The 27,270-nt window shown below is 42.8% G+C and overlaps 1 protein-coding gene across 4 annotated transcripts; it reads right to left on the reverse strand.

Moving 5' to 3' along the window:
• anapc1 (anaphase promoting complex subunit 1) lies at positions 1-26,886 on the reverse strand. Of its 4 annotated transcripts, XM_052080332.1 has the most exons (52): positions 26,693-26,886; positions 25,307-25,546; positions 24,916-25,080; positions 24,798-24,840; positions 24,562-24,659; positions 24,390-24,472; positions 24,154-24,227; positions 23,926-24,071; positions 23,622-23,779; positions 22,791-22,874; positions 22,499-22,702; positions 21,794-21,898; positions 21,589-21,679; positions 21,123-21,188; positions 20,902-21,039; positions 20,165-20,308; positions 19,496-19,556; positions 17,932-17,987; positions 17,459-17,590; positions 17,259-17,333; positions 16,461-16,583; positions 16,193-16,353; positions 13,948-14,039; positions 13,718-13,866; positions 12,937-13,015; positions 12,473-12,503; positions 11,971-12,047; positions 11,701-11,879; positions 11,526-11,612; positions 11,098-11,449; positions 10,114-10,244; positions 9,893-10,033; positions 9,614-9,766; positions 9,290-9,371; positions 9,110-9,201; positions 8,719-8,853; positions 8,513-8,595; positions 8,319-8,397; positions 8,153-8,227; positions 8,010-8,065; positions 7,483-7,630; positions 7,217-7,413; positions 4,296-4,382; positions 3,838-3,955; positions 3,173-3,250; positions 3,019-3,086; positions 2,781-2,919; positions 2,033-2,119; positions 1,138-1,233; positions 875-1,064; positions 547-678; positions 1-244 (listed from the first exon to the last, which is right to left on the reverse strand). In XM_052080332.1, exons 2-52 carry the CDS (start codon positions 25,520-25,522, stop codon positions 102-104), a joined length of 5,979 nt encoding a protein of 1,992 aa, XP_051936292.1. In that variant the 5' UTR covers positions 25,523-25,546; positions 26,693-26,886; the 3' UTR covers positions 1-101. The 4 variants fall into 4 exon arrangements, 1 of the variants encoding a protein (XP_051936292.1); XR_007964813.1 differs by lacking the exons at positions 1-244; positions 547-678; positions 875-1,064; positions 1,138-1,233; positions 2,033-2,119 and having other exon boundaries at positions 2,842-2,919; positions 3,747-3,955; XR_007964814.1 differs by lacking the exons at positions 1-244; positions 547-678; positions 875-1,064; ... (1 more) ...; positions 3,019-3,086; positions 3,173-3,250.
• Between the last annotated feature and the right edge of the window lie 384 nt (positions 26,887-27,270).

Consider the following 27,270-nt stretch of genomic DNA (forward strand, 5'->3'; position numbering starts at 1 on the left):
TTATATTACAAAAGTCTTTATTTCCAATCAGATTTCCACAGAGGTTACCTGTAACACATGCAGAAAGGAACGGACTATAAGGCTTTGAGAGAACTCAAGATTCAGTGTGCGAGCAAGGGGAAGCCAAGTTGCATATATGGGCCTGTTTCAGCCTTCAGCAGGACCGGCGCGAGCCTGAGCAGGTCTCTGAGTGGGATTCCCAACTGGCTGCTGCTGGACAACAAGTGCCCGAGTGAAGCGCAGCCTAAAGGGGGGGAAAGGATGCAATTGAACTAATTCAATGCCAAAACGTGAAACTACGTTTGCAAAACCCCGATTATGTAAATGATTGCAGTTTGAAAAATCACCACTAGATGGCAAGAGTAGCGTTGATCAGATCGTGGTCGCACATCGCGTGAATGGGTGTGGCACAGTGAGCCTCCGTTGCCAGGTGACGTGCGGAAGCAGTGTGGTGTTGAGAATACCGATAAATGCTGGTAGCTAAGCTTTTTCAAATCAAGATGACGAAAACCCGCACACCGATAGCATCCTTCAACAATTGCCTACCTTGAAGCTGCGTGAGTTTGTTCCTGAGGCAGGGGACAGAGCGGTAAACCAGAAAGCAGGCCAACATGGGCGACCGGGTACCATCGGGGAGAGCCTTGCTGCCAATGTAAGACTTCAACGCTGAGCTGTTGTCTGGAAGAGAAAATGCACATCAAAGCAAAACTTGTTTTGGCTGATGAATGTCCTTGTCATTTGCTTGTCCTATAAACCATGGCGGAGGTTATTTCCTAAAACGGGAAATTTGACTTTGGTGAGAAAAAAAACAAAGCTTAGAGCGGACAAAGGTACCACCATTCCTCCTCTTAAGCCATTTAGGCTTTTTTTTTACCTTTGAGCCAGCTGTCCAGCGCAACATCCACCTTGTTCTTCATGACCGGTAAAAACTCTGAGGAAAGTAGCGCGTCGTGGCAGTTGCCGGGACGCCGTAGCAACCTGCTATCCCAAAGCTCCACCACCAGGCGCATCTGCCACAGGGCGAAGCTGTGCTGCAACTCGCCACGGCAAAGAGCGCCTACCGCCTAAAAAGAAGGAGACTCCGTTCGAGATCTGCCGCGAGCGATGTCGGACCAGCGGGTGCGTCAATGCGTTTACCTGCTGGATAGCGATGTACGTGGGCAGCATCTCCGGACATTCCTGCGCCACACACTCGTACAACATGGCTGAGAACAGCGCCACCGTTTCCTTTGGCTGCAAAAATATCCCACAGTTTATCGAGGTAACTTAACCGTCCCATTGTGTATGCGCCTAGCTGTAAGATGTTAATGGCAAACGATAATCGCCATGAGGGGAGTGTCAATTGTTCAAGGAAATTCGCAATTGGGCCCGGTCCTTACCCAAGGTATGTCAATGACTGCCTTGATTGGTCGACTGTAGCATACAACGGTGTGAAACTTGTACATTATTTATTCTTCATTCACGCAGAGGAATTACTGCATAATTCCCGTACAAATGAAGGACAGCCAAGGCCTCGTGATATATTCTTGCATCTTGACGTGGTATGCTGATTAAAACGCTATTTGCACAATCCGGATGCGACTACAAGTCACGCCACATTCAGACGTGCGCAAAGATTCAACAAACTCGGGTATGTTTGCAAGATTCAATCAAACATTGTTGGAAAACAAAATGACACAATTTCGACTGCATCATGGTCAGCGTCATCTCCAAACAATTAAGTCAATTATGATGCCAATGTATTGAAATGCTCACTGAATCAAGTATACATGATATACGAAAAAACTAGAAGAAACCGCATCTCTGAGTTCCTTCCAGTACCACAACGTCGAATCATTTTTACTCTCAAAAAATGTTTCCACACACGGGGGTGCTATACAGGTTCTAGTGAAGCTCAAAGAACACAAACCAGCACATTTATGTCTAGCACCACCATGAGGATGAGGCCGGTCCAGACACCTTGCCTGCACCTGCTGGTGGTGGTGGTGGTGGTGGTGGTGGGGGGGGGGGGGGGGGAATAGCACCGACTCACGTGCTGCATTCCATCGGGCGCCTTGCAGAAGAACTCCGCGAAGGAGAGCAGGGTTGGCTCCGAGGTGAAGGTGGAGATGGCCTCCAGCTGTGCGCACACACGATGGGCAATTAGTGACATTTGGATGATAAATAATTTAATCCGGTAGAACTAACATTTTCAAGTGTGGAGTCTAAAATGAAACCCATCAGGTAAAGAACAGAGAATTAAAAAAAAAAAAGTAGTTGACATGCATTTCAGTGGGCCTGAAGAGAACCCAGATTACAATTTGGTGTAAACTGCCAAATGTGACATCCGATGGTTGACCATCACAGCTCCGGATTCGATTTGTGTTCAAATAGGGGAGGAAAATTTGGCGCTAAAACTTGCTGTGTGGGGTTAAAAGATATTTTTGAGAATAGATGAAGTTAAATTCCAGACATTGGGATGAAATTGTGATCAAATTCCACTTGCTAACTGTACAAAAGCACATGTGCACCTCGATATTTGAGGGAATCTGAACACAGCCGTAAAAACTCACTAACAGCCCCGCCCCACCCCAGAAAATTTGAGAAAAAAAACAATTCGACCCTAGCACGAGCTTGACCAATTGACAGGAAATGGTGACGAAAAAGTCTCAAGAACTGATGCCTGAAATTGCAACGAAGGCAGCCATTTTGGTCCGAAGCAGTCCATTTTGGGTGGCTTCCTGTGCTCTCAACTTAGACCAAACATTGTTTCTTTTTCTGCAATACTCTGGCAAAATTACCTTAAAGGCTCTGATTCCAGAGCTGCGCTGGTTGACAGCAGAGCCCAGTAGGCTTTTCCAACCCTGGGGGTCGTCCTTATAGGGCAACTGTCCGGCTCGGAGTTTCACGTACAACACGCCGTCCTTGGAGAGGACAGACCTGAACGTCGGGACAGAAACAATTGTTTAAACTATGCCCACCAAACAAAGAGTGTCAATGAGCCCTTTGTGGAAAGCAGCTTTTTAACATCTTCCTCACTTGAGATGCTGCACTTCTTTGACCAAGTCAATACAAAGCTCCCAATAACGAGGACCCTTTACTCGAACCTGCCAAAGTGAACATAAGGGCGCAATGTTAAATTATAATGACATGAGTCCAGTTGTGACGTAGCCACCCCCCCTCTTTTTTTTACCTGCTTGAGGAGGTCCAGCTCAGGCAGCATAGTGGGAGCCATGAGCTCTACCGTGGTCTCGTCATACCAATCCGTTTTCTGCAATGACAGCGTTTCACTAGGCAATCAAAATCTTCGAAAAGATCTCTCAGTATAATGCTAAGTAGTCGTACACCACTGCAAACTAAAGACCATTACGATAACCGTCATTTAAAAGTGAGCATTGTTCCATTACAGTGGATGGGGGGTCTGTAATATTAAACATCAGCAACAATGCTCTGATTGTTGCTGACACATTAGTATCACAGCTTGAAAGCTCTACATGCAAAAAAACAAAACATGGGTGTAACCTGATTATTTTTACGCATGTGAGGAAATAAGAGCCTGGTGAATGGTGTAAGGCAAGCCAAATAGTGCAAGCACAGCGGTCTTAATGCCCCACGACGGGACAAACAAAAAAATGGCAGCAGAGACAAAACACCAGCGTTTTATATAACGAGGCATTTTTTTGTCCGCGTCGCCCTATAGATAACGGATTTTGTGGCAGTTGAGTGGATGAAGTGAAACCAGCATATGAAGCACATTACTTGCTCACCTTTGGGGAAGTGCCACCAGGAACATGCAACCACAAAGGGGAAGTAGGAAGAATGATGTGATAGAAATGAGTCAAAGATGCTCTCTTTTACCTTGTAGGTGACCTCCAGGAGAGCGTAGCAAGGCTTGAGGGAGTCGACGTCAACAGGCACCAGCAGGCGGCTCTCGGCGGCCAGCACAATGAGATGTCTCAGTGCCTGCAAGTGATACCTGCGGAATATCCACATAACAAAAAAAAAAAAAAAGAAAGAAAAAGAAAATGGAGGGCAAGAACGTGTTATGTCTTCGACATCTGGAGCACTTGCGAGACCTTGACATATCGGTTTTAAAATGCACTTCAGTTTGAACATGTTGGAATTTTGACAACATGAAGTCGATTTAATTTTGGGCATGTAGAAACTCAGATTTATAATTAAACTTTTGGGGAGTACTCGGGATTTTATAACAAGGTTTGCAAAGTGATATTACAGGTAACAAATGTTTACGTTCTGTGCTATGAGTGCTGTTTATTTTTGTTTGTTTGTTTTTTTAATTGGTGTGTTTATCTCACCGGTTGTCCGTGCTGTGTGAGGGGAAGTGAGGGTAGAGGGCACACAACATAGCGGCGATGGCCGAGTTGGAGGTGCTCAAGCTGAACCTGATACATTTAAAAAAAAAAAAAAAAAAAAACGTAACCATTATTCAACCATCAATTCTTGCCACAAATGTGCATGAAAGCAGAACAGGCGCAGGAAGTGTACACATCCCATTTCGAGTCGGACCGCCGCCGTCTCATTTTGTTTTGAAAATAACTCTTGACGTCACGAGCCGCTATCCAGCCTCTCTATCATAATAGCTGCTGCTGTTTTGTTTCAAGTGTGTACTTGGACTAAAGGAGCTATTATGATGATGAAAAAATAGGATGGGGGGGGGTCAGTCAGTGCATGTAACTCGGACACGTGAGGTGACATTTACTAATCGCCAGTTAAAGGCTTGTTGACATTAAATGGCATCCTTGAGAGCACAGCTTAGCACAATTGATGGCAATGTGGGTTTTTTTCCACTGGAAAAGGGAGAGTGAAGTTTTACATTTCGTTGCCTTCTTTTTCAGATCGTTGAATGATTTTAAAAGGGAAAATGAGGTCTGACATTTTCATTGGCAGCAAGCGCGATCGTGTCAAAGAGCGATAGGTGAGAACAGTTGGTGATTCTGGTAAGCGTCACAAATGCGACTGTTGGGCAAACTTGTCATGAGTGGGGTTGAGGGGTCAATTACGTTAACCAATGTTGCTGCTGCATGCAGCACATGGAGGGATCCGCTACAATAATTGACAAAGTGTAATTCAGTGGCGCTACCTCCAGGAGTGCAAATATACCTGTAACTATGGCGGGGGGTTGTTAAAATTAGAGAGTGGTGGCTTTGTGCAAGCAATATTGTCGACTGGAGACAGAGGGGTGAACATCTGAGTTTTTAGATGTCGTCCATGACGCCGGTCGCCTTGTTTTCGGAAAATTGCAAACAGACGAGCCCTCACTTAGTCGCAACGCCAGAGCTCCATCGCAACACCTGTAATATCGAAACGGAACCACAAACCACAAAACCAACCATAGTGTGACAAGTGCATGTTACAGTAAGGGTAGAGTACTGTTCTTCTTAAATAACGCTGACAGTAAGGATGTATTTATGGATGTACTTTGGGAGAAAAGTTCTGAAGCTTCAGTTGTTACATTTTACCTAATTCCATTTAAAAAAAAAACACGATTCTCAGCTAGCCAGCAAATCAAGTCTGTCTCCGTCTTTCCCTGGCCCACACACAGGCTGCTGGCAACAGCAGTGGGTTCAAACACACTTGGAAAATCAGCACAACAGAACAGTACATGGCTCACGAAAACCTCTTCTGCAGGAACATATAACACACAAAGTAACGCAGCTCATTAGAATACGTCTCTCTCTCTCTCTCAGTAGCCCAGTCCTCCTCTGACAGGATGCTTAAGAAGGAAGTTAGTTTTTGAATGCTCTTATTTTACCAGAAGTACGGAAGTGGAGAGAGGGTGGTGGCGACTGCACAACAAGGAGCAAGCAAGCAAAGCAGAGACCAGCAAAGTAGTGGATTGTTCAGAGTACAGCAATTTTTAATATTTAAAAAATGTTAGAAAATGTCTGACATTTTAGGGAAAAGGGTGTTTATGGATTATAGCTGGATGTATTTATCTAGAGACATAACCTTTTCCCTTAACATAAATGTTTTCTGTTTTATATAAATGCGGCTCTGCCCACATAACCCGCAATTAGTGGGGTTCCACTGCAAATATAAATAAATTCTAGCTGCAGTAAAAATTACAACGAAAATGAGTGGCGGGTGTGACAGGTTAGAGGTCAGAAGAAGGGAGAAAGCAGCACATGGAAAAACAAATGTGAGGAAAAATGAGACGAGATGAAGTGATAATACAACAAAAGCGACTATGACGAATGTGCACTAGACTGAATGAAAAGGAGACAAATGAAACAATAACAAGATTCAGTGTTGAGCCCAACCTATGACTTTGCGGACCCCCACAGTAACCTGCGGTAATGCCTGACATTCAAACTGCATTTATCAGCTCAAATAGCTTTCAACTAAACGTGAGCAAGGTTTAATTAATAAAAGATTCATCTGATGACGGCTACTGGCTCCTTTAGGTCCATTGTGACTTTTCGCCAGCATGCATAACACGGAAAGTATATTCAACCTCTATTGTGTTGATTTGTATGCTATACAAAGTGAGTGAGATCCATCTTTGGCTACAAAACAGAGGAAAAACTAGGGACCGGAAGTAACAGACTAAGACTCCTGCATCCCTTGTTAGCAGAGTTAAAGTAGCACATTTGAAAGGTTTAATACTAACAGTGCTCAACTTTTTTTTTCACGCTTGTATGACAAATCAGAATGTTGAAAAAACGAGGTGTGTGAGGTCGCCTTCGTCATTTACAGTATATAAAAGTAGTGCTTTGCCACCATCTTTTTGAATAATAAGGCAAAGGAACTATAGTGGAGGTATCTTGAGTGACATCTTTAATCAACTTTCCTCATTGAAATAAATGAAAATGACTTTAATCTGTTACAGCCACCCCAAAAAACTGTTGTTTTTTTTGCACTCTCTAATAATGCGTTTTATAAAAAATAAAGTAACAGGATTAAAGCAATAAAATGTAATGAATTACACAGTTTGCGCATCACAATTAATTGTGGTTGTTTGGCCCCTATCTGGCAGTATAATACATGGGGATGGTTATAACGCCTCAGGCAGCCACAGTAGAGTAAGATGAGGAGCTTTATTTAGACAAAAGTAGTTCTTTGCCACCACCTTGTGGCATCCGTAAGACATAAACCATTTTAGGAGGGCGTCAATTGCAGAATTTCGTGATTTGCAGTCGGGCTCAATTCCGATCCTTGTGAATAGCTGGAGTAACATTGTATTGGCATCATGTGTGTGCTCGTGTTGGCGTCTCACCTCCCCCCTCCCAGGAAGAGCATGCCAAGGGCCATGTGATGAGCCATATGAAAGCCGTAGTTCATCTCGCTGCCTGTACGGTAGTGCAGAAAGCGGCAGAGCTGCAGCACCTTCAGGTTGCCTGTGCCGGACATCACCATGGACATGGACAGTAGAATCATGGACAACGCCGTCTGTATGTTGTAGCAGCCCGGCTCCTGCGGGAACCACAAGTGGATGGTGGCGGATGCAAACCCAATGTGATGATTACATGCGTAACGACTTACCATAGCGGGTGAACCGTAAAAGGACATAACCTTCATGAAGCTCTTGGCAAATTCGTAGAGGCAGTCAAAGGCATCCGAGTTAGCAGATCCGGCGAAGCGCAGGCCTAGTGCCATACAAGCTCCGGCTGTGATGTAGTCTTGCACTTGACTGGGAAGTAGGAAATATCACCACGTAAATGTGGAGAACATTCATTCATTCATTCATCATCAGCATTTAAAATAAAATAAAAAAACTTGAAATGCATTCCAGATTATGACACATAAGAGTTTTAAGACACTTTAGCATTTGTAAAGATGTGAAACTAGTCAACATTAGGAGGTTGTATTTCCTGACATTGTACAGATATTTCAATCAAAAACATCATCATCAGGCCAAGTTACATTTGACAGCAGTTTCACAATTTTTCTAACTCAAAACATCTTTAAGCCATTTGTTTTCGGGGTTGTACAAGAGCAGCAGTGCAAGTTGGTCCCTATCTCCCACGAATATAATAGCAGGGGATTGCTGTGTAAAGACAGACACTCACATCCACGTCTCCAAGTTAACACTTTCTGGTGAGTCCAAATGATTCCCCCTCATGATCTGAGTAATATTTTGAAGAAAATATATATATAAATAAATTTATGAATGAATCAAATAAATAAATATGACCTATTTGTGTTTTTTCACCTGAGGTATGTTACTTTTGACCCATTCCGTATTTGGGAGGATGTCATCCCACATGATGATGCACCTGGCCAGCGTCTTGAAGGAGCAAGGAGAGGGTAAACAGTTATTGATGGCGGTGGGGGTAAAAAAAAGAAAAAAAAATATTTCACATGCTGCTCTAACGAACCCTGAGCAGAAGAAACTCCGGCTTGATGAAATCCAACAGGAACCAAGTATCTGGAGGCTTCAGCCAGTCAGCGATGGACCTGGAAAGACCACAAGAGTATTAATACGCTCTTCATGGCGGCAACCTCTCCACTGAACGGAAGTGATGACAGTGAGCTTGGACCTGAACATGAACACAAAGGTCACTTTTCTCACCGGTTGTTGGTCTTCAAGTAGATCATGGCGAGCGCCAGTGTGGCCCCGGGACAGGTCACATCCACATTGATAGTGTCGCCTTCCTGAAAACAACCATGAATACAGATCAGCCAGTATGCTAACGCTGCAAAGAGAAACGCATACAAAAAAAAAACGTGTCGTTCAAGGGCGCAACAGATTCCCTCAGTGGAATCCATTCAGTGTACCTTGATCTGGTAACTGGGAGACTTGTGTCTCTCTCTGCTGGCTCCGACCGGGGGCCTGCGGTGGCCCCCGACCATGTACTGATACAGCTGCTCCGGAACGTTTAAGTCGCTCATCCCAATCAGGTTGCTGCCTTGCTACGGGGTAGAACGGCAAATTAGGTTGTAAAAGCAATGATTTAGCAACATGCTTGACATTTTTCAACTATACATGTACCTCAACTGTATACGTGTACCGTAAGGGTTTGATTGTGGTATATATGTATCGGTGTTTTTTTATGCACAGTATAAATTTGCAGATTTTGCATTTATTGGAGTATGAATTAATGTACATACTCTATGTACAGAAACATGTGCTGTCTAACATGATATAATATGTTTCAATGTGCCTTACCCCAAGGCAAACCATTCCGAGAGCTAATCCTGCAGCTAGAGAATAGGACTCCCTGTCTGTGCAATATTCCATTTCCGGACCTGGAGGTCGGCCTGAAATGAACACACATATATAGAAATATTACCTGGACACAATTAAGTGTGAATGACGTGGCAAGACAATTAACAACTAGGTACGCACCTATTTCTGACTGAAGAACTTCAGCAATGTGTCTGTGTCCCGTTCCCTGGTACACAAGCCCGATGCCAATTACAGAAGCAACCTACAGATTGTAGGGCAAAGTGTATTTGATTAAAATAAACAAAAAATCAAAGCAAATACCAGATCACTAAAAAAACCCAGGCTCAAGGAACTCCAGCATACAGCCCTGCTACTTCGAGCGTTACCCTACCTCACGGTTTTCACCTTTTGCGGGGGGTTTTTCTGGTCCCCATTAACCGTGTAAAATTATGGATTACTCGATCGCAGAAAACTCAGAGCATCATTCCTGGATACCGGTAATACCTGAATGTTGTGTGGGACATCCAGCTCAGTGGAGGTAGGAGGAAGAAGGGCGGGGATGTGTATGCTGAGTAGGCGAGTGGTCGACACGTCCATGGTGCCCAGTCGGGCCGCTGCCACGCCCAGTAGGAGCCCGATGCTGGTCATCTCGTGGCCCTGACAAAGACATGGTCGAGTTAAGATGGGGTCTTTTTTTATCTCCCAATAAGGCTCTAACGTAACAAAATGTGGAAAAAGTCAAGTGCTGTGAAACCTGGATGTACTATACTGAGTCATATACACCTTGGCGAGGTAGTCGTGAATGTTGAGTGTCCCAAGTTTAGTGAGGTGCCCATTGAGGCCCAGCGCCATGAGGAAGCCAGCATGCTCATTGGCCATCTCTTGGTTCTTGTTCTTGTTGTAGACGATCCAAGCCGAGTCCACCTGAACACACAAGTGGAGTGCAGCTTAATTTCTTTTCGCATGGTCAGGAGAACATGTCATAAGCCTGTGTGGATACTCACCTGCGACGCGGGTGCAATCTTGAGTCCGGCAGCCACACCGTTGTGGAAGCTAGGCCAGCTGGGCATGTTGGCAGGGACGTCAATGTTCCCGCTGTTCAAGTCGACCATGGTGTTCCTGGGCGGGGCACGACCTGGGCCGCGTAAAAGCATGCAACATCTTGAACGATGCGCATCCTCAGTAATATCAAAATGAATCAATATTTTGACTGAAGCAAGTTCATATGTTTATGTCTGAGCTCCCCCTGGCAGCCACGTTACCTGAATTTACATGCAAGGAGGTCCAACACATTATAGTGTTTATAGTATAGGTCAGTGGTGTCGAACATATGGCCCGCGGGCCGGAACCGGCCCCGAGGAGGTTCGATCAGGCCCACGGGATAATTTAAAAATGCACAAAAGACATGGAATGAATATTTTTAATAAGATGCAATTCATGGATTATCCCATAGGAGGCACACCGTTTTCTCTTTAGTTTGTAATGTGTAGGCAGGGATTAAATTTAGATTTTATATGCACATGTGTAAATGTTTTTTTAAAATCCTTTGATAAATCTTGTTTAATCTTAAAATGCATGACTATATTTTTCAATACCAATTACTTGTTAATGTTTTGTGCCTTTGTACACTGGGATGAGTTGCAATGCATATAAGTGAATGATAAAGGTAAATTGCACATTTGTCGAAGGAAATCTGGTGTTTCATGAAATATTTTGTAAAACATGTTCATTAAATGTCAACATTTTCCTAATGTTCTTGTAATTCACTGTAACAAAACAAAGGAAAGACATGATATTTTAGTTATTTATAGCATAGTATGGTATAATTTTAATGGTCCGGCCCACTTGACATCTACCGAGGCCGTATGCGGCCCACAATGTGAAATAAGTTTGACACCCCTGGTATAGGTCATTATATGAATGTGGGAATTTGTGAATTATTGCTATTCGCATTCAAGCTTGGAACCATAACTACATGCATTCATTACCTGTGAGGTTAAGTTTAGGGATGGCTAAAAGTTCAGTGGGCACAGGCTGGTAGGAAAACAAAGTGAACAGGCCCCTTCCCACTGGGAGAGACATGGTCCTTTGACAGAGCTGAAGGAGTCTGGAAAAGGTGCAAGATGATGAAGAGGGTGTTAAAAGGACTAAATGACAGATAGTATTTATTGCTTCAATGACACAGGCAAAGGGGACTCGCTTATTCTCTTTCTCCTCGATGTATTCATGATCTGAGACCTCTGGGAGCTGGACGACGCAGACCCGGACTGGCTTGGAGCTCTGCAGGAGCCTGCGGACCTCCTGGACTCTCAAATCCTGACTCCAGATCAGTCCTGTGACCTATTGAGTGTGTGAGATAACATTTACTTTGAATGATACTTTGCGGATGCGCGCCGTGCTCAACGACCGCGGGTACCTCCTGGATGATGTCCGACATGCCGTCCTCATCCTCGTCAGCTTCTGTGGTCGCGGGAGGTTCCAAGGACAAACTAGACCCCACAGACTGGACACACATGCCACAGAATCATACAGTGACTTGATGAAGTATAATTACGCCATGCTAATGATGACCAACTCCTATTTCTACTGACAGTTTTGCTTTTCGCCAGGGCCATGTTGTGGGCCTGTCTGGTGCGATCCTGCCGGCCGATTAACAGGCAAACCTCCTCTGACCAGTTGGCGCAGGGCTGTTCTCGGCAGTGGTAGATGGCATCTCGAATGGGCAGCGCCACTCCAAAAGGGACAGACTCCAGGTCCTTGAGAGTGAACCCTGAACCGCAAAATCGAAAGCATCAAAATACGTCCGGGAACAAACACAATCACGGAAAAACTGTGAAAAAAAGAGACAATAAGATGTTAACCTTGCGAGGTGAGCCAGACAACGAGCTGCTCAGCCAGACTCTCATTGCAGGATTTGACTTGATTCATACTTGTTTGTCTGGAATACAGAAAAACGTATCTAATGAATACATTTTAATTATTAAAATGGATAAAATACATCGACAAATGAAGGTACCCCATGTCTTGTTGGATTGAAATTGCAATGATGTGCTTACTGCTTCTTTAAATACATTAAGTTTTTAAACTAACAGGAGATCAACCCAGCTCAATTCATGTTAACATAGTTCTTTGGCATCAAGGTGGCGCAAAATTAAAAACGTATTTTTGCAATATACTGCTGTTCTATGCTTCTATTGATTTATCATTGAGTAGTTTATGATGTTTCATCGAATAAATCTCCAAAGTATTACTCTTTGTTCATTGTTGTCATCAGCGCTTCACCGCACGGTTGTATGGATTCTTTTTCCGTTTGTGTTAAATGTAAATGACAATGGCTCTTAAGAACACTGTAAGCTGATTCACCTTCTGTACTGCTGCTCAGTGGTCTTTTGGCCTGAGGAGGGAAAGACAGAGAGAGGTCAACGGGGCTTAGTAATTAGCACCATCATCAGCCATCCACAGCTCTGGTGTATTGTTTCTATTCAGCGGGCGCAAATGGAAAACATGGGTGTGGAAATTGCACGTTCAATGCTCAATTGTTCCTGTGTTGGGAGATGATGGCATTTGGGTGAACAAAAACAACAACAACAAAAAGCCAGGATGCTGTCATACGAAAAAGAAAAGAAATACAAGTCAATGGGCAATTTTCAACACCCCATCAAATACCCCAGAGGAGCTTTCATCATCACAGTATCCTTTTCAAAGCAAAATCATTGCATCACACGCCTTTATTTTTGCTTCCTGAGCCAGTGCACGGGAGTTGACAGGTAATGAAGGTGGCACGTCGAACTGGTTAACATGTCGGCTCATTGAGTACACACACTGACCTGCAGAGAGCTTCACCAGATACTTGGACACATTGGACGTAGTGGCTTTGTCGTCACCGCCGATGTAGAGAGCGTAACTCTGATGATGCAGAGGGCAAGCAAAGAGTTACTGCCGTAATTATACACGATAACAATCAAAGTGGATGTTAACTTTCTGTCCGAAACCTTTAATCATGGCTCACAGTTTTGCACCCTTTTATTCTTTACAGTATGATTTTTGAGCAGGAAACGCAAACTGGTCAACAGGGCAAATATAAAAACTATTTGAACACTAACAAGCATGTCTTTGGAATGCAGGAGCAAGTATGAGAAAACCATAAAGGCACGGAGAGAACATGTAAATTCAACACAGGAAGGTCAGAGGTGAGATTATATCCCAAAAACTCCGGATGGTGAGGCAGATATGTTTACCACTGCGTATCTGTGCTGACACCTTAACCATCACAAAATAATTGGAGAAAAGTGAAACTTGTTCTCTTCACATCATTCAAAACATGGAAGGCAGTGTTCCTTGCTGAATGAATCAAAGGTTGAACTCAATTGCTGTACTGGCAAATTACAATGTGTGCACTTTTCTGGATAATTGCTTTCCATGCAACGCATGCACACACACACACAGAACTCTTTAGCCTCACACACGCAGACTCTTAACATGTACAAATACTTCACAACTATTTTCCTATTTGTACATATACAAAAACAACCATTTTTATGTATTTATTTTTTTAATTGTGGCCATCTTTAATGACTTGTGTGGGTTTGCGTACATGAGCAGACATACCAAAACCAACAGCCGAATCCTCAGGCAGACATCGGGCAGGTAGGGGAAAGGCTGGACATCCTCCCCTCGGAGGCACCTACTGAGCCAGCTGAAGACACAGGGAGGCTCCGCACGCAGAAAAGACGGATGCTGCATCTGAGCAATCAGAGCTGAAAGCAAATGAGAAGTGTGAAAAGTGGCAATTTCTGCAGCCCAAAATACTATATAAGTGTTGAATTATGAAGACTTACACTGGTCAATGAGGTAGCTCTCTGTGAATCCATTGATTAATGAGGGGTAGTCTCTCCAGTACAGATCCATGTAGTCCTCCAATTGCAGGTCTCTGCAAAGAAAAGCTTATATTAACTCAGGACAGGTGGGGGGGGGGGGGGGGGTGAAAAAGTGTAAAATAAAAAAGATATATAATAATATAATAATTGTGTCCCTTTCATTTCAAATAAAAGGAAACAAAAGGAGTCACTGATTATTTACACATGCAATGAATGGCATCTCTGGACACGCGGCCACTCGAAATGTACATCTCTGCCTCAGCTTGGTCCGTTTGCCCCTCTCAGAATAATTGTTGTGTCACAATCCGTGCTATAAATATTTCACCTGCCTTCCGTTCATCTTCATGCAACGACTGCAGGAAGACGAGGAGGATGGGGAGGATGAGAAGGCAGAGGCCTAAGTGCTGCAAGATGACAGCTAACCTACAAGATGATGATTTCAGCAGCTTTACCAAGAAACATAAAGGCCCCAGGACAATTACACAGTAAGAAAACGCACGTGCCCGTTGCATATTTGTATGCGACCCCATGTGTATAGAGTACACATGCGTGTTTAAAACCAGGACAAAAATCGTCTCTCCTCTCCCAGTGACATTTGGCTTTGTATTGCGGTGGTAATTAAATGCATTCAGAGTCAGACACATTCCCTTTGTTTAAGTTCACATAATCAATAGTTTTTAATGTAGCACGAGCACTTCCTCCCACACAGCTTTGCGCGTTCATTTATCCAAGTGAGTGATTTTAAAAGGTAGCAATGAAGTTCAAAAAAAGAAAGATGTGGTGCAATGAAAAAAGCAGAATAGACGCAACAAGAGAGCTGATAGACCTCACCAGGGCTTTCACATTTCTCAAAATTCAAAGTAAATATCAAATAGTTTCTTTCTGACTTTCGGGTTGAGTGAACGCTGGCGCGTTTTGGCTGCCGCTGCTCAACCCGTATTGTTTTGTGTTTTTTGTCATTTTAAAGTGTCCTTGGGTGTCTTGAAAGGCGGTTATATAAATAAAATAATAAAATGTATTATTATTATTATTATTATTATAAATATAATATATACACTATTCACAAAAACTAATTCTAAAAATGTTTCCACCAATAAAGTGGCCAATAACATGTACAACTCAAATTAAATGTTTTTTGATCGTATTGGGAAGGGGTTGGGGGTAAAAATAGACCTCACCGTGGTATAACTGCGATGTGGCTGGGTTCAGAAATGATCAATCACATTCAAAAGGATGTTAAATGGGGTTCAGCACAAGTCACAATTGAAAGTGCCCCTGATGATCCCAAATCAATTTCAGCCGTTCTAGTCGGCTTTCACTGACATTCTTACCTGGGTATCAGCCATATCGTAATGCATTTTCACATATGTGTATGGGAGACTATACAAGCACTGAACATTTGGCCATCATCCCAAAACGTGTTTGACGCCAACACAACATTGCTCGTCACCAAAATTTGAACAGGAGTGTGAACACTTTTTATTTCCGCTGTATGCTTCTGGTCATGGGTTAAAATATTTGTCCTGACTGTACTTCTGCTGAACAAACCACGCCGTTTCCCCTCAAAGAGCGGTGTGCAATCAGGCCTCTTCAGCATGACAAGAAACAAACTCGCAAAGGTTAAGTGAGCGCCATGATTGGTGACAATGACAGACAACAGAGAGTGGGAGGCAAAAGCGCTCTTCAGTGTAATTGTCCAGCACTGGCTTTTGTCATGAGAGGCTCAACAACGAAACAAGCATGGCATTTTATTTTGACTTTGCAACTGTTCAGCTGACCAACATTCGGTCTGAATGTCAATGGAGGCATTCTAAGAATGAATTTTGTTGATGGAGTGCTGTTTTTGTTACAAGCGTTGCCGCATGCTGATTGTGAAAGCGGCCATGTGAAGGTGCCAAGCTCTCACTACCAATCAGCCTGAGATGAGAAGCTCATTAGTTTAGGTGAATTCCCCGAAGAAGCACAACATAAACAGCCACCTCTACGGAGAGACCCTGAAAATCGCCAGAACCAAAAACGTAGTATTTATCCCACTTTCCCTTTCAAACCAAACCCAGTGAGGAAATAAAGCTACACCTCTTCTTGTCAAACTGGATAATTAATACACACCAGCATACACTCCACTCCACTCGCATACAAACCATTTCATGTAGTTGCAACAAAAGGCGACGTGATTCAACGCACAAAGACACAGACCGGCGGTTACCTTGCAAGTTGCTGCAGAAGACACACGAGGGACGAGGCCCTCTCTCGGTGCAGCTCGTTGAGCAGCAGCTCCTGGTAGAGCAAGTGCAGAACGTAGAAGAGGGTTGGAATGTGAGCGAAGAGGGGTGCCGTGTTGTCCAAGGTGGCGGAGGGGGGCGATGCCTGGAAATCAAACACGGAACGCAGGAAGTGAATTGAACAATTCAGAAGCTTTTCTTTCATACACTTGTCTTTGCTATATCTTGATATTTAGCGATTTGGTCGCAGACCGACGAGAGGTCCTCCTCGTCCGGGATGACTTTCGCGTTAAAGCCACTTGAGTCTGCTGGTCTGTTGACACGGTGGGAATCCATCTGGTGGTGGTAATGACATCCCAGCAAGTATTCCCAGTCCTTAACAGGAAACAGGCACGTGGTTTTGATAACTGGTAATTATTTGGCATCATTAGAATAGAATGTGGAAGTGTTGTAGCATTGTTGGATTTACACTGTATGACACAATTCCTATTTTATGTGTCGTACAAGTGCGCCATGACAACCTAAACGCTGTGATAATCTCGATTTAGTGGTTCAGAAAGTAAAGTTGACTTGAACTTGGAGAAAATGTTTTCTTGCGCCTCATAATCCGATTTATGTATTATTATTTAAAAAGATTCATTCATTCAATGCACCTAATAACTTGAGGTTTGCAAAACAAATACAACTACTAAAGTAAATGTAAACTGAAATTTACATTCATTAAAATTGCACCACTGAAAATACAGTTTGCTGCTCTGCACAATGTGAATTGAAGAAATCAAAACTGTTGATCATATTAAAAAATGTCCATTCATTAAATTCTCATATTTCTATTGTTTAATTAAGTCCTTGCTTTAAAAAATAAATAAAAACGGCGCCCCAAATTCAGTCTTTAATTAGCAAAACAACTCTGCAAAGAAAAAAAAAAGTTATTTAAATTATTGTTTCACAGTGTACAATGTTTTTGATTCAAACTTTTGAAAGAAAGTTATTCAAATTGATTGAGATGCACCCGTCGAACAAAGCATCGCTTATTATTTATATACACACCTCATCAGATCCTCCATCACAGGGACGCGCTTTCTTGGCCGCAATCACCGGCGAGAGCGGTACTTCAAAATTCAGCTGTGAGGGGAGACACAGGGCATGAGAATCGCTATTTCAAGTTGCAATTAATCATGAGAGTCACTATTTCAGGTCAGAATGAGCTCTTCTTGGTTTTAATTAAAGGAGGGGGGACACCAACTCACATTTCGCGTCCAGGTCAGGCGCTCGGTGTTGTAGCCCATCAGCTTCAGGAAACACGTGAGAAACAGGTTCCACTCGCCGTGGCCGCTGGTGCCGCCGGGGGCATTGTAGATGGTGTACCACTTCACCAAAACCTATATGTGAAATACGAAAATTAAGCCAAAGTTATTCACAATGTGAATTAAAGTGATTTTTTAAAATTTGAATGGATAGAACTAAAAAGAAATTGGGGACATTAAATTGACTTTTTAATTGCTCGAGCTGCGTCTCTGTTGATGTCCAGCCATTAAGTGTGAATTCAAACAATAAAGTCAACATTTTCTTAGCTGCCTGGTTCCAAAGAAGGGAAGAAGGTAACCAGAATAGTTTTTTTTTCTGGTGAAAAGTGAAGTGTATGTTTGGTGCTTACACTGACACTGAACATAATGTGCTGTGGGAAAACAAGGCTGTCTGATGATCAAACGTGTCCACAAACCTTCATGGCAGCTTCCTTGGGCAGGATAAAACGGATGGCCTGAAGACATTTCCTCACTAAATAAAAACAATGAAAAGAGAAACATGAGGAGTACAATATTAGAACTTCTTCAGTTTGAAAATCGGTAAACAACAGAAAATGACCTTCCGGTGCTCCAAAGCAGAGACCTCAGTGGAAATTAAACAATGAAGAGGCAGCGCTACAATGGTAATTGATTTTGACCAATCCCATTCGTCGTGGACCGGAATATCTTCATTGGACAAAACGAATTGCAAAGGTCAGCCGTGAGGCAGATAAATGACATTTCATTAGGGTCGGGTGAAAGCCTTATCTACAAGATTGATTATGGGAAAAAAGTGGGCTCTGACCCCCCACTAAAAGTCTGAAGCATATAAGACACTTGTAATTAAACAAACTTGGTATGAAAGACTGACTAAAAATGATCCAACATCACTGATGTAGCACACAGTCCTCTAAAGGGGGATGAATCAGCGCTGGTAACGAGGCGCGTGTTTAACATCATCCTGTAATAGCAGGCTCCAGCCCATGTACTGTATTTTTTGCAGTCTGGAAAAGAACACATGACTCGCCCTGGCATTACTGCACCTGGTGTGTGTCTATGAACTGGACAAGAACTCACGGATCACAGGTTGAAATGGTTACCGTAGTTTGTTCTAAGTATTGTAAATTACAGCTTTTCATCATGTGCTGTGATAATTACAGCGGTGCGTTTGTGTAGCTCGTAATGACATCCTCAAAACAAACCAAAGAAAGTGAAAAACACATCTCAAACCTCATTTCCAGAAACCAACTGTTCTGACTCAGCCAGAACAGTGTGTGTGAGTGGGAGTGCACACGTCTGTGTATCTGGCCAAAAGGAGGTTTTGAATCTATCATACATAATGTAGTTACCTCCATGGGGCGAGAGGCTGCTGATCTCTCTTGTGTGTTTGCTTTACATGAACTACATTATCCCTGTGCAAGTTATTTTAATTTATTTCATTAAAGTAGCGATGTGTGAGGCTGCTACATTTGTGCATGTACTCATAATATGTTTTGAGTGTGCTTAATTGACATTTATGAAGTTAATAGAATATTAACTTCAAGTAAAAAAAAAAGATGCGTTTGTGCTGATTAATTAAATGGCACAACTGGAGTACAAGAGCAGGAAGAAAAAAAAAACACACAAAACCCACTGTTTGCTTAATTAAACCACTATAATAATGATTATTAATCCTAGAGGGCGGACATTTAAATACATGAGAATTTAAAATTTCAGCGCCAAGCATTTTTTTTGTAATACTGTTTTTTTGTTTTTTTTAAACATCCAGATTTTTCAACATTAATTGAAAATGAGAATTATAATGACATCAACAATGATTTTCCCATGCAAAATGAATGGAAATATTGCAGTTTCAACACTTGGAGATGCAGGTTTTTTGTTCCAGCAAATATCATAGTGATGTTATATCATTTGTTCATATTATTTGGATATCTATAGAAGGTATGTGCTCTATAAAAGCACCCGTAGCGTGTGTTCCTGCATGCAAGAAAGAAAGCTTACCCAGTTCCGAGACTGCAATGTCCGGCATGGAGATTCTCAGCATAGAGCCATTATTTAGTTCCTAGTGTAACACAAATTACAGTATTATAAAATTCATTGTTTCAGATACATTGCTCATGCAGTGCAAAACACAAGAATCAGTTCTGTTCAGACAATTCGCACTCAAGAACACTGGCTCCGCAAGAAAGCTGAAATGAGAATTGAAACGTTTAGGGGGGAAAAAATGATACGACTCTTAACATATGCTAATTGTTTGGGCTAAGGTATACCAAAAACACATGTAAGGGGTCAAAAATGATGCACATTTACTATTCTTTTTTATTGCACATTCAGGCTACGACACAGTCTTCCTGTAACACTTAACTCCTCTGCGTGGCTATTCCACTCAGCCGCATCTTATCCCTGATGAAAATGAAGTGCCGGCCTGTCAGTGGAGCAGCAGCAAGGCAGACTGACAAACAATTAACCTCTGGAGGAATCGGATGGTAAATCAATAAACGGAGACAATACGTCAAAGCTTCGCAGACCCGCTTTCAGAATGTGCGTGTGAGGGACATGAGCTTGCGTGCGGCTATGATTCAGAACTAATAACGAACCATATGAAAAGGCTGGAAACATGCTCATTAGATGATTAAAGGCTTAAAAAAAAAGGAAAAAGAAAAAACCCACCAGAGTTACACGGTTGCTGACGGGGTCCCGCAGGGCGTGGATGTAGGGCATGGACTGCTGGAAGGTGTAGTCCTCTAAAAAAGATGCTTCGTGGTGCTTCATGATTGGAACCCTTAGCTCAGACACTGGTGAGGGCATGGCAGCCTGAGGGAGTTGTTGGAAAATGGCAAGAACAGTGAAAACCCACATTCAGCAATGAGGATACGTTGCAGACCCACCCATAATAGCTGAGAACTGGAAATTCAGGACCGCCATTTGATTCCCCCCCCCCCCCCCCAAACCCCCCACATAATTTTACCCATCCACATATTTTAAAAACAAACATAATGAAACACATTTAAAATGTTTAATAGGCACTCAGACTCAGTGAAACACAATTTAAGCTGGTGATAGACCAATCAGCCAGCCTGATTGACATTTTAACGCATATTGGCATCGGCCATTGACCAAAAAAAAAAATCGATGACATCATCTTGGAAATTGGGTAATCTTCAGGGATTTTTTTCCCATGTTTAAAGAGGTGCTGCTGAGCCTGGGAGCCCCCTGCACTTTTTTTATTTTTTTTTTACACTTAGCTGAGCCTGGGAGCCCCCTGCACTTTTTTTTTTTTTACACTTAAAATGCATTTACTCAGCCTTGGTGATCTGTTAAGACCAATCTAGTGAGACATTTCTTTTAAGACTCAGAGTAGAAAAAGCGCATTAACAGCTGCTTTTCCGAATGTTTCTACAACACACCTCGTCCATTCTTTGCAAATGCCTGCCGTTAGCATTAGCAGGTGTGCTAACTTGCTCCAGCGGCGTGTAGAGGCCACCGCGGTGGTTGTTCAAACTGAAAGCAGACGGCAGGAGGCCGGGCACAAACACCTGGCTGACCTTGAGGGACCCAAAACAAAATAAATAATAAAATAAATAATCAATGTCACATGTTCAGGAGACAAATTCATCGTCGTCCTTACCCGGGTGACCCCCGTGTAGAGAACCAGGTTGCCGCAAGCCTCCAAAACCAGCATTGCGTCGATGTTCTGCAAGGAAGAAAAGTTAAAAATGTCAAGTAGAGTGAATCCCGCGTTATCTTACAGTTCATCACTTGCACCTCTGCTATATTGCAGAATTTTTATACTGTACAGGGGAGTCAAAATTTAGGGTTGGTGTAGGCGTGACCAACAGGTTGAAGCAAGCACATTTGGCCCTCATTTGGAAAGTTTTGTGAGCAAGAGAGTCGTCTTTTTGTTTCCTCAATGTGATTTTATAGGATTATCGCCTATTTTAAGCGCATTTTAACAAGTTGAAATTTGTCGCGATGGGTAAAACTATTTTCAATTGTTTTTTTTTAATAGGGTCTCTGTAATTTGCAAATGAAAAAGAAAAATAATTGCAGGCGATATGCACTCAGTTAACCTGTATGAATGTAAGACAATTCACCTGCAGAGGCTCCGCATCTTTGGCAGCGATGCTCGTCACAGAGGCAAAGATGAGCTGAGATGTGTCGTTGCTCTCGACGAATTTCACACATCTGAGGGAAGAAGATAAGAGAGGATACCAGTCGAGGGAAAAATTCTACATAGAATTATTGCAGTAACCACAATACTTCGCATCTGACAAACTCTCAGAGTGTTGTGACACTGACCTGAGTTGCTGGTGTGACTCCACCAGGAAACAGAGGTAGCGGTTCTCACAGAGGTCAGATGTCAGGAACACTTTGGAGGCCTGGCTGCTCATCTCTCTGTCCAGGCTGGAAAAACAATACACATTGTCATTGTTTGGCAGAAACTTCCACTGTTTTGGAGATACGATAATACTCTCTGACACCAGCACTACATAATCTAAGCAAGATTGCATAAATAAATCATAACTATAAAATAATTTACATTACAAACCAAATTGCATGATTTTTTTATATGAATGGTGGACTTGTTTCAGACAGTTATTACACACAAAATATTTAGGCATTATTATAAATTGTATTTTTTTATTACAACATCCAATAGCATTGCAGAATTAAAAAAACACCACATTTTTGTTTGCTGCTATTAATATATTTTCAATCGGTACATGTAGAAAAGTGTGCTCGTACAATTTTTATTAAATTGTTTTGTTGTAAATACTGGATACGTCGTATATAATGTAAATGTATAATTTTATTTATTATTCTAATAAGGAGTCTGAAACAAAACGACATACATACAATGTTTGGTAATTGTTATAGAACAATCTAATGATGGTCTAAGAGTGTTTAATTTCAGTATTATTGTCTCTTATCCTAAGGAAACCCCTCAAAAACGCACTTGAGTCGAAAAAGAACGGCTTATTTTAACCAAATCCAGCTTCCAACCTGTGAATAGCAGTCGCCTCGCTCCACAGCTGCTCCATGCATAGGTCTGGGATGATGGGCTTCAGCACTGTCTCATTGATGGTGCTGTTGGGCGAGTGTGACGCTCCCTGGTGGTGGCCCACGGGTGACGAAGCGTGGAGGGTCGTGTTGAAGCGAGCCACGCCCGATAAGGACGGTGCCGCCATGCCCGGAGAGTGGTCGCGACTACAAAGTATGTGGGTAAAGGGGGAACACGTTCACTGGGTTTCCATCCTAGTTTCTGTGAATAAACAATAGATACAAACGAACTTACCTGAGAGCGGCCATCTTGGATATGCCTGGGGAATGGATGCGTGTTTGCATTGCTGGTGAGGACATAAGAATTCTGTTCTGGTGGCTGTGCAGAGTGTTGTTGAGGGGTATTGCGAAAAAAAAAGAAAAGAAGAAGAAAAACAAGGACAAAATTAGCCACAAACAACTCGCCGGGATTTTCACACTGTATTGGGACACACACTTTAATGAATGAATTGAATCAATTAAAATGTTCTCCTAGACCCCTTATCGGTCCTCTCTGTATCATACTTGTACATATTTCCACCCTGAGAAGCTCTGACATCATGAAAACTGTTATCTGAGAAGCGTCATTTTTAACTGTAATTGTGGCGCTGACTTAGAAACATTTTGTGCTTCCACGTCTGGCGGGAACAGTTAGGGGAAGGCCATTTTCTGCTCCAAGTTGATGAAGCGTGGGCCTAAAGGCATCCTTGGATCAATTTGGTGTAGCCAAAAGCCATTAGAACACCTTTAGGATGAGTTAGACTGACCTCCAAAAATGGATCCCATCTCAGAAATTGGAAAAAGTTTTTCCATGAAAAAAAACGGCTGTTGTCCACCTTTCTCACATTTTCTCTCAGTGTCTATTAGATTAATGGCCATGTATCCTGACGTTCTTGTCCGTCTTGAGCAAGCAAAGGCAGCAGTTTGGAATTCAGCGACAGGCTCGCAAATATTGATCTCTAACCTTCTGACGGCAAGACAAAAACGTCACAAGGTGTCACTTTGCTTGCTGTGCTGCATTCTGGCATCCACGTGTGCAGCTAAATGCTTCCATACATACACTTTTAGCAACTAACATTTTTATTACCTTGCTCCAACAGCAGGATTTAACCTGGTTGCCTTGCTGCTGGACGGGGAGTCCAGGCGAGAGTGGTTGCGCAGGTGTGACATAAGAAAGCTTGTGGCCAGGAAGCCCAGAGGTTCAGTGAAGGGCTCCGTGACACAACTAAGCACAGAAGAGCGCTCCTGATGGACGAGGTAAGAGGCTGGAGGTTAACATACAGCCGTTGTGTGAGTGAGTGAGTGATTGAGTGAGTGAGTGACATTACACAGATTACAAATTTCCCCATTGTGCGTTTCATCTTGAGTGTGTATGTAGAGTAAGTGCATACCTCACACGTGACCCTGCGCAGGCTCCACACCGAGTGTGTTCCTTGCTCACTGTCGTAAGAGACGACAATGGAAGGCCGACAGCAGGTGAAGACAATCTTTGTGGCGGAGTCGGACATGTACTCCACGCGAGTGCAGTCAAACAGACCTGGGAGGTACATGGTGGACACCAGAATCGAACGTGGTGCTCCAAGTTTGAGGCTCCACTCACGACAGTGCATTGTTTTTACCTGTGGGTTTGCACACCACTGGTGCCACTTCATCTATCGGATGCAGCATGCTGAACAAGGTGGGAAGAGACTCGCTGTGGAGGAACACAAAGTCCACGATCAGGATGTGTCAAAATAAATAAATAAATAAATACATCACGTAAAAGTGTTTTGGGGGGAGGGGGGAGATTGACTGCATACATAACATGTATGTGAGCGCAAATGTGAGCGTGCAGAGTGTATGTATTAGCGTTTACCCTGGCGCGCTGAGCTGTCCGTCAGCTGCTGTGATTTTACGCTCCAGCAAAAGTCCAAACTTGGTCGACCAGGCTTTGGACACCTCCGGGAGAACACACACACTTCTTTTTGCCTGCTTTTTACATATCATTAAAAAAGGTATACCAACAACGTGGTAGGAGTGGGTCTCACTTGGAACGGCAGAGGCGAGAGGAAATCCTTGCCGGTCACAGTGTGAATGTTGACGCATCCGTTCTGTAGGATACACACCGTGTGCTCCACCTTTTCTTCTGTGAAACACAACCACGCCTTGAACACATGTATTGTTTTTAATATCGCAACATGACAAAGACGATATCAAGGGAATTTTAATATCGCAATATTATGATATTTCCATTATCGTCCCATCCCGAGTAATGACAGAGTACCGTCATTCTTGCTCTGAGGAACAGCAAAGTCACACCATAAGGCCTGCGGATAGAACAAAAAAAAATATGTATACTGTCACCATGAGTCTTAAATTCAAATTCATTATCCTTGACTAACCTGCTCCACAGGGCTGTCCACAGTGAACGCCTTGTAAATGTTTGAGCCATGCGCCCGGCTGCCCTTGGTCCAGACCACCACGTTGCCTGCCGTGTAAAGCTCCTCTTCAAACTCCACATCCTCCTCTGGGGCTTCCACGCAGCCCTTCCTCAACTGCCAACTTTCCTGTCAATCAAATACCACTTCCATGAAACCATGAATACTCGCAGATGTCGAAGCTCACAGGCCAGATTAGGGGATACCAGACCCACACACACACAATAGTTCAGATTTGCGATTTAAAAAGACCCACAAAGTTTGACACCGCTGTCTTCTAGTAAGTGATCTGAATAATCTGACGTGGTGTGTTTAAAAACAAAACAAATCAAACAAAAAAAATCCAAGGTCTTACCCGCTCCCTCTCCTGCAGGCTGACCTCCTGCAAAGACCCCGCCAGGCCGGCGGCGCAGTCCGACGACCAGAGCTCAGAGGCGGGCTGCAGCTCCCGCAATTGCAGGTTGAAGGCGTTGGGGTGGTTCTTGCAGTGATCACGGCCAAACGGGACAAACGACTGCAATTCCCCTGCGGCAATCATCGTGGCTTTCTCTTCATACACGACGTCCGACATGAGTCCCAGATATCAGCATTATTTCTGAAAAGGAAATCGTGTTTCAGAATATATCACAATCTCTCGACAACTTCCTATACTAGGGATGGGCGAGTGAGCTCATATGAGCTTTATTTTAAGGTACCGGTACTCTTGGAGGGTGTAGATACTAGTCACCGATACTTAAGGCAAAAAAAACCCCCAAAAAATAATAATAAACTTGACAGTAAGTTTTCCTCGGCAGTATTCGGTGCTATATTGTGAGAGTATGATAAATCGGCAAATCATCATTTGCATTAGAAACAAATGCAAAATTTTGTTCAATTAAATTTTATGGATCAAAAGTACTGTAGGTACTGGTACTGTGTATCTGAGAGCACTCAGAGTGAATAGTCGTACCGGCAGTGGTCTGAAAACAAGTGGGCTCAAACATCCCTATCATATACTAATAATTTCAACCATAAATTTACCGCAAACTATGATCCTGAATCATGTTCATATCATTTCAAAATTATCAAAAAACATTCACTCTTCAGAATATATTACCTTCCAGGTTTGTTTTGGGGGAAAAATGCACCAGATGTTTTCCTTGTACATGTAACTGCAACAGAAACTCTCCATAATTACTACTTTATTGCCATCATATGGTGCAAATACTACAGCAAGGTGCAACTACTTTTCTGTTTACAAACTAGAAAACAAACACAGATGTAATGGCATAGGACATAGCTTGACAAGCAGTCCCCTCACACAGAATTATTGATCCAGTAGAAAATAGTTTAGAGTGTATTTGTATGTGGCTTCGCATTCAAGCAGTCTCGCTACAATTTAGGCAGAAGTACTGTAATTCTTAAAATTACTTTTTCGTTGTGTGTATTGAAATTAACTCTTTCAGTTGCTACAATTTGAAAAATGGTTACTACCTATAGTTATTTAAATCGACAATATATATTTGGCATTGGAGAAGTGTCATAAGCGTCTTGACAGGTGAGCTATATGCGCGTACAAATACATAAGCGTCTTGACAGGTGAGCTATATGCGCGTACAAATACATAAGCGTCTTGACAGGTGAGCTACATGCGCGTAAACAGCCGGTGATGCATTCACGATCTCCACTAGCATGCTAATTCAGCTAACAGGAGCATCTCAGTTCCATTCACGCGCAGCAGGAACAACGACGAAGCACCAACCTGATAATAACGAATGTCCTGCCTCTTTTCGTGGAGTCCTCGTCTACTTAACGTGTCAACCTGTGGTTTGCACGCAAAGTTCAAACATAAAACACAAACACACTCACACACACACACCATTACCTAAAAATTGACTGGTGGCAACTTTTCAATTGACCGCCGACATGTTTGTTTGAGCGGTATCCTTCCGCTTCCGCCTATTCGGCCAATCAGAAAGCGAAACCAGATGACGTTTATAATGACGCCAGAGCCGTCGAAATTACCCTTGTTACTTCTTTAAAAATAAAGAACATACTCTATGACTACAGTTCGATATGGAACTGTATGAAAATAGTAATTCATAATTATTAATACAATTATTATTGTATTAATAACATGGTTTGAGAAAGATAATCAATTAAAAAACACAAGTTTGACTTCCTCATAATTATTACAAAACTCAACTATTTTTGTTAGATCTAAAAATATTGTGAAATTGTTGAATTATTGGTTGCATTTGGCTGCATGTCATGTTGTTACCACTCAGTGACGCTTACACAATTAGATCCTCAGGACAGGCATGTGAATAAACATTGAGC

The sequence above is a fragment of the Hippocampus zosterae genome, chromosome 11, assembly GCF_025434085.1.
Source record: "Hippocampus zosterae strain Florida chromosome 11, ASM2543408v3, whole genome shotgun sequence".
Lineage (NCBI taxonomy): Eukaryota > Metazoa > Chordata > Actinopteri > Syngnathiformes > Syngnathidae > Hippocampus > Hippocampus zosterae.

Coding starts and splice junctions, on each gene's coding strand:
- anapc1 (XM_052080332.1), bottom strand. CDS start 25,522: ATGTCGGACGTCGTGTATGAAGAGAAAGCCACGATGATTGCCGCAGGG. Junction 8,854..9,109: donor TCGGAATGGTTTGCCTTGGG/GTAAGGCACATT, acceptor TCTACCCCGTAG/CAAGGCAGCAACCTGATTGG. Junction 7,414..7,482: donor TTTACGGTTCACCCGCTATG/GTAAGTCGTTAC, acceptor TGGTTCCCGCAG/GAGCCGGGCTGCTACAACAT.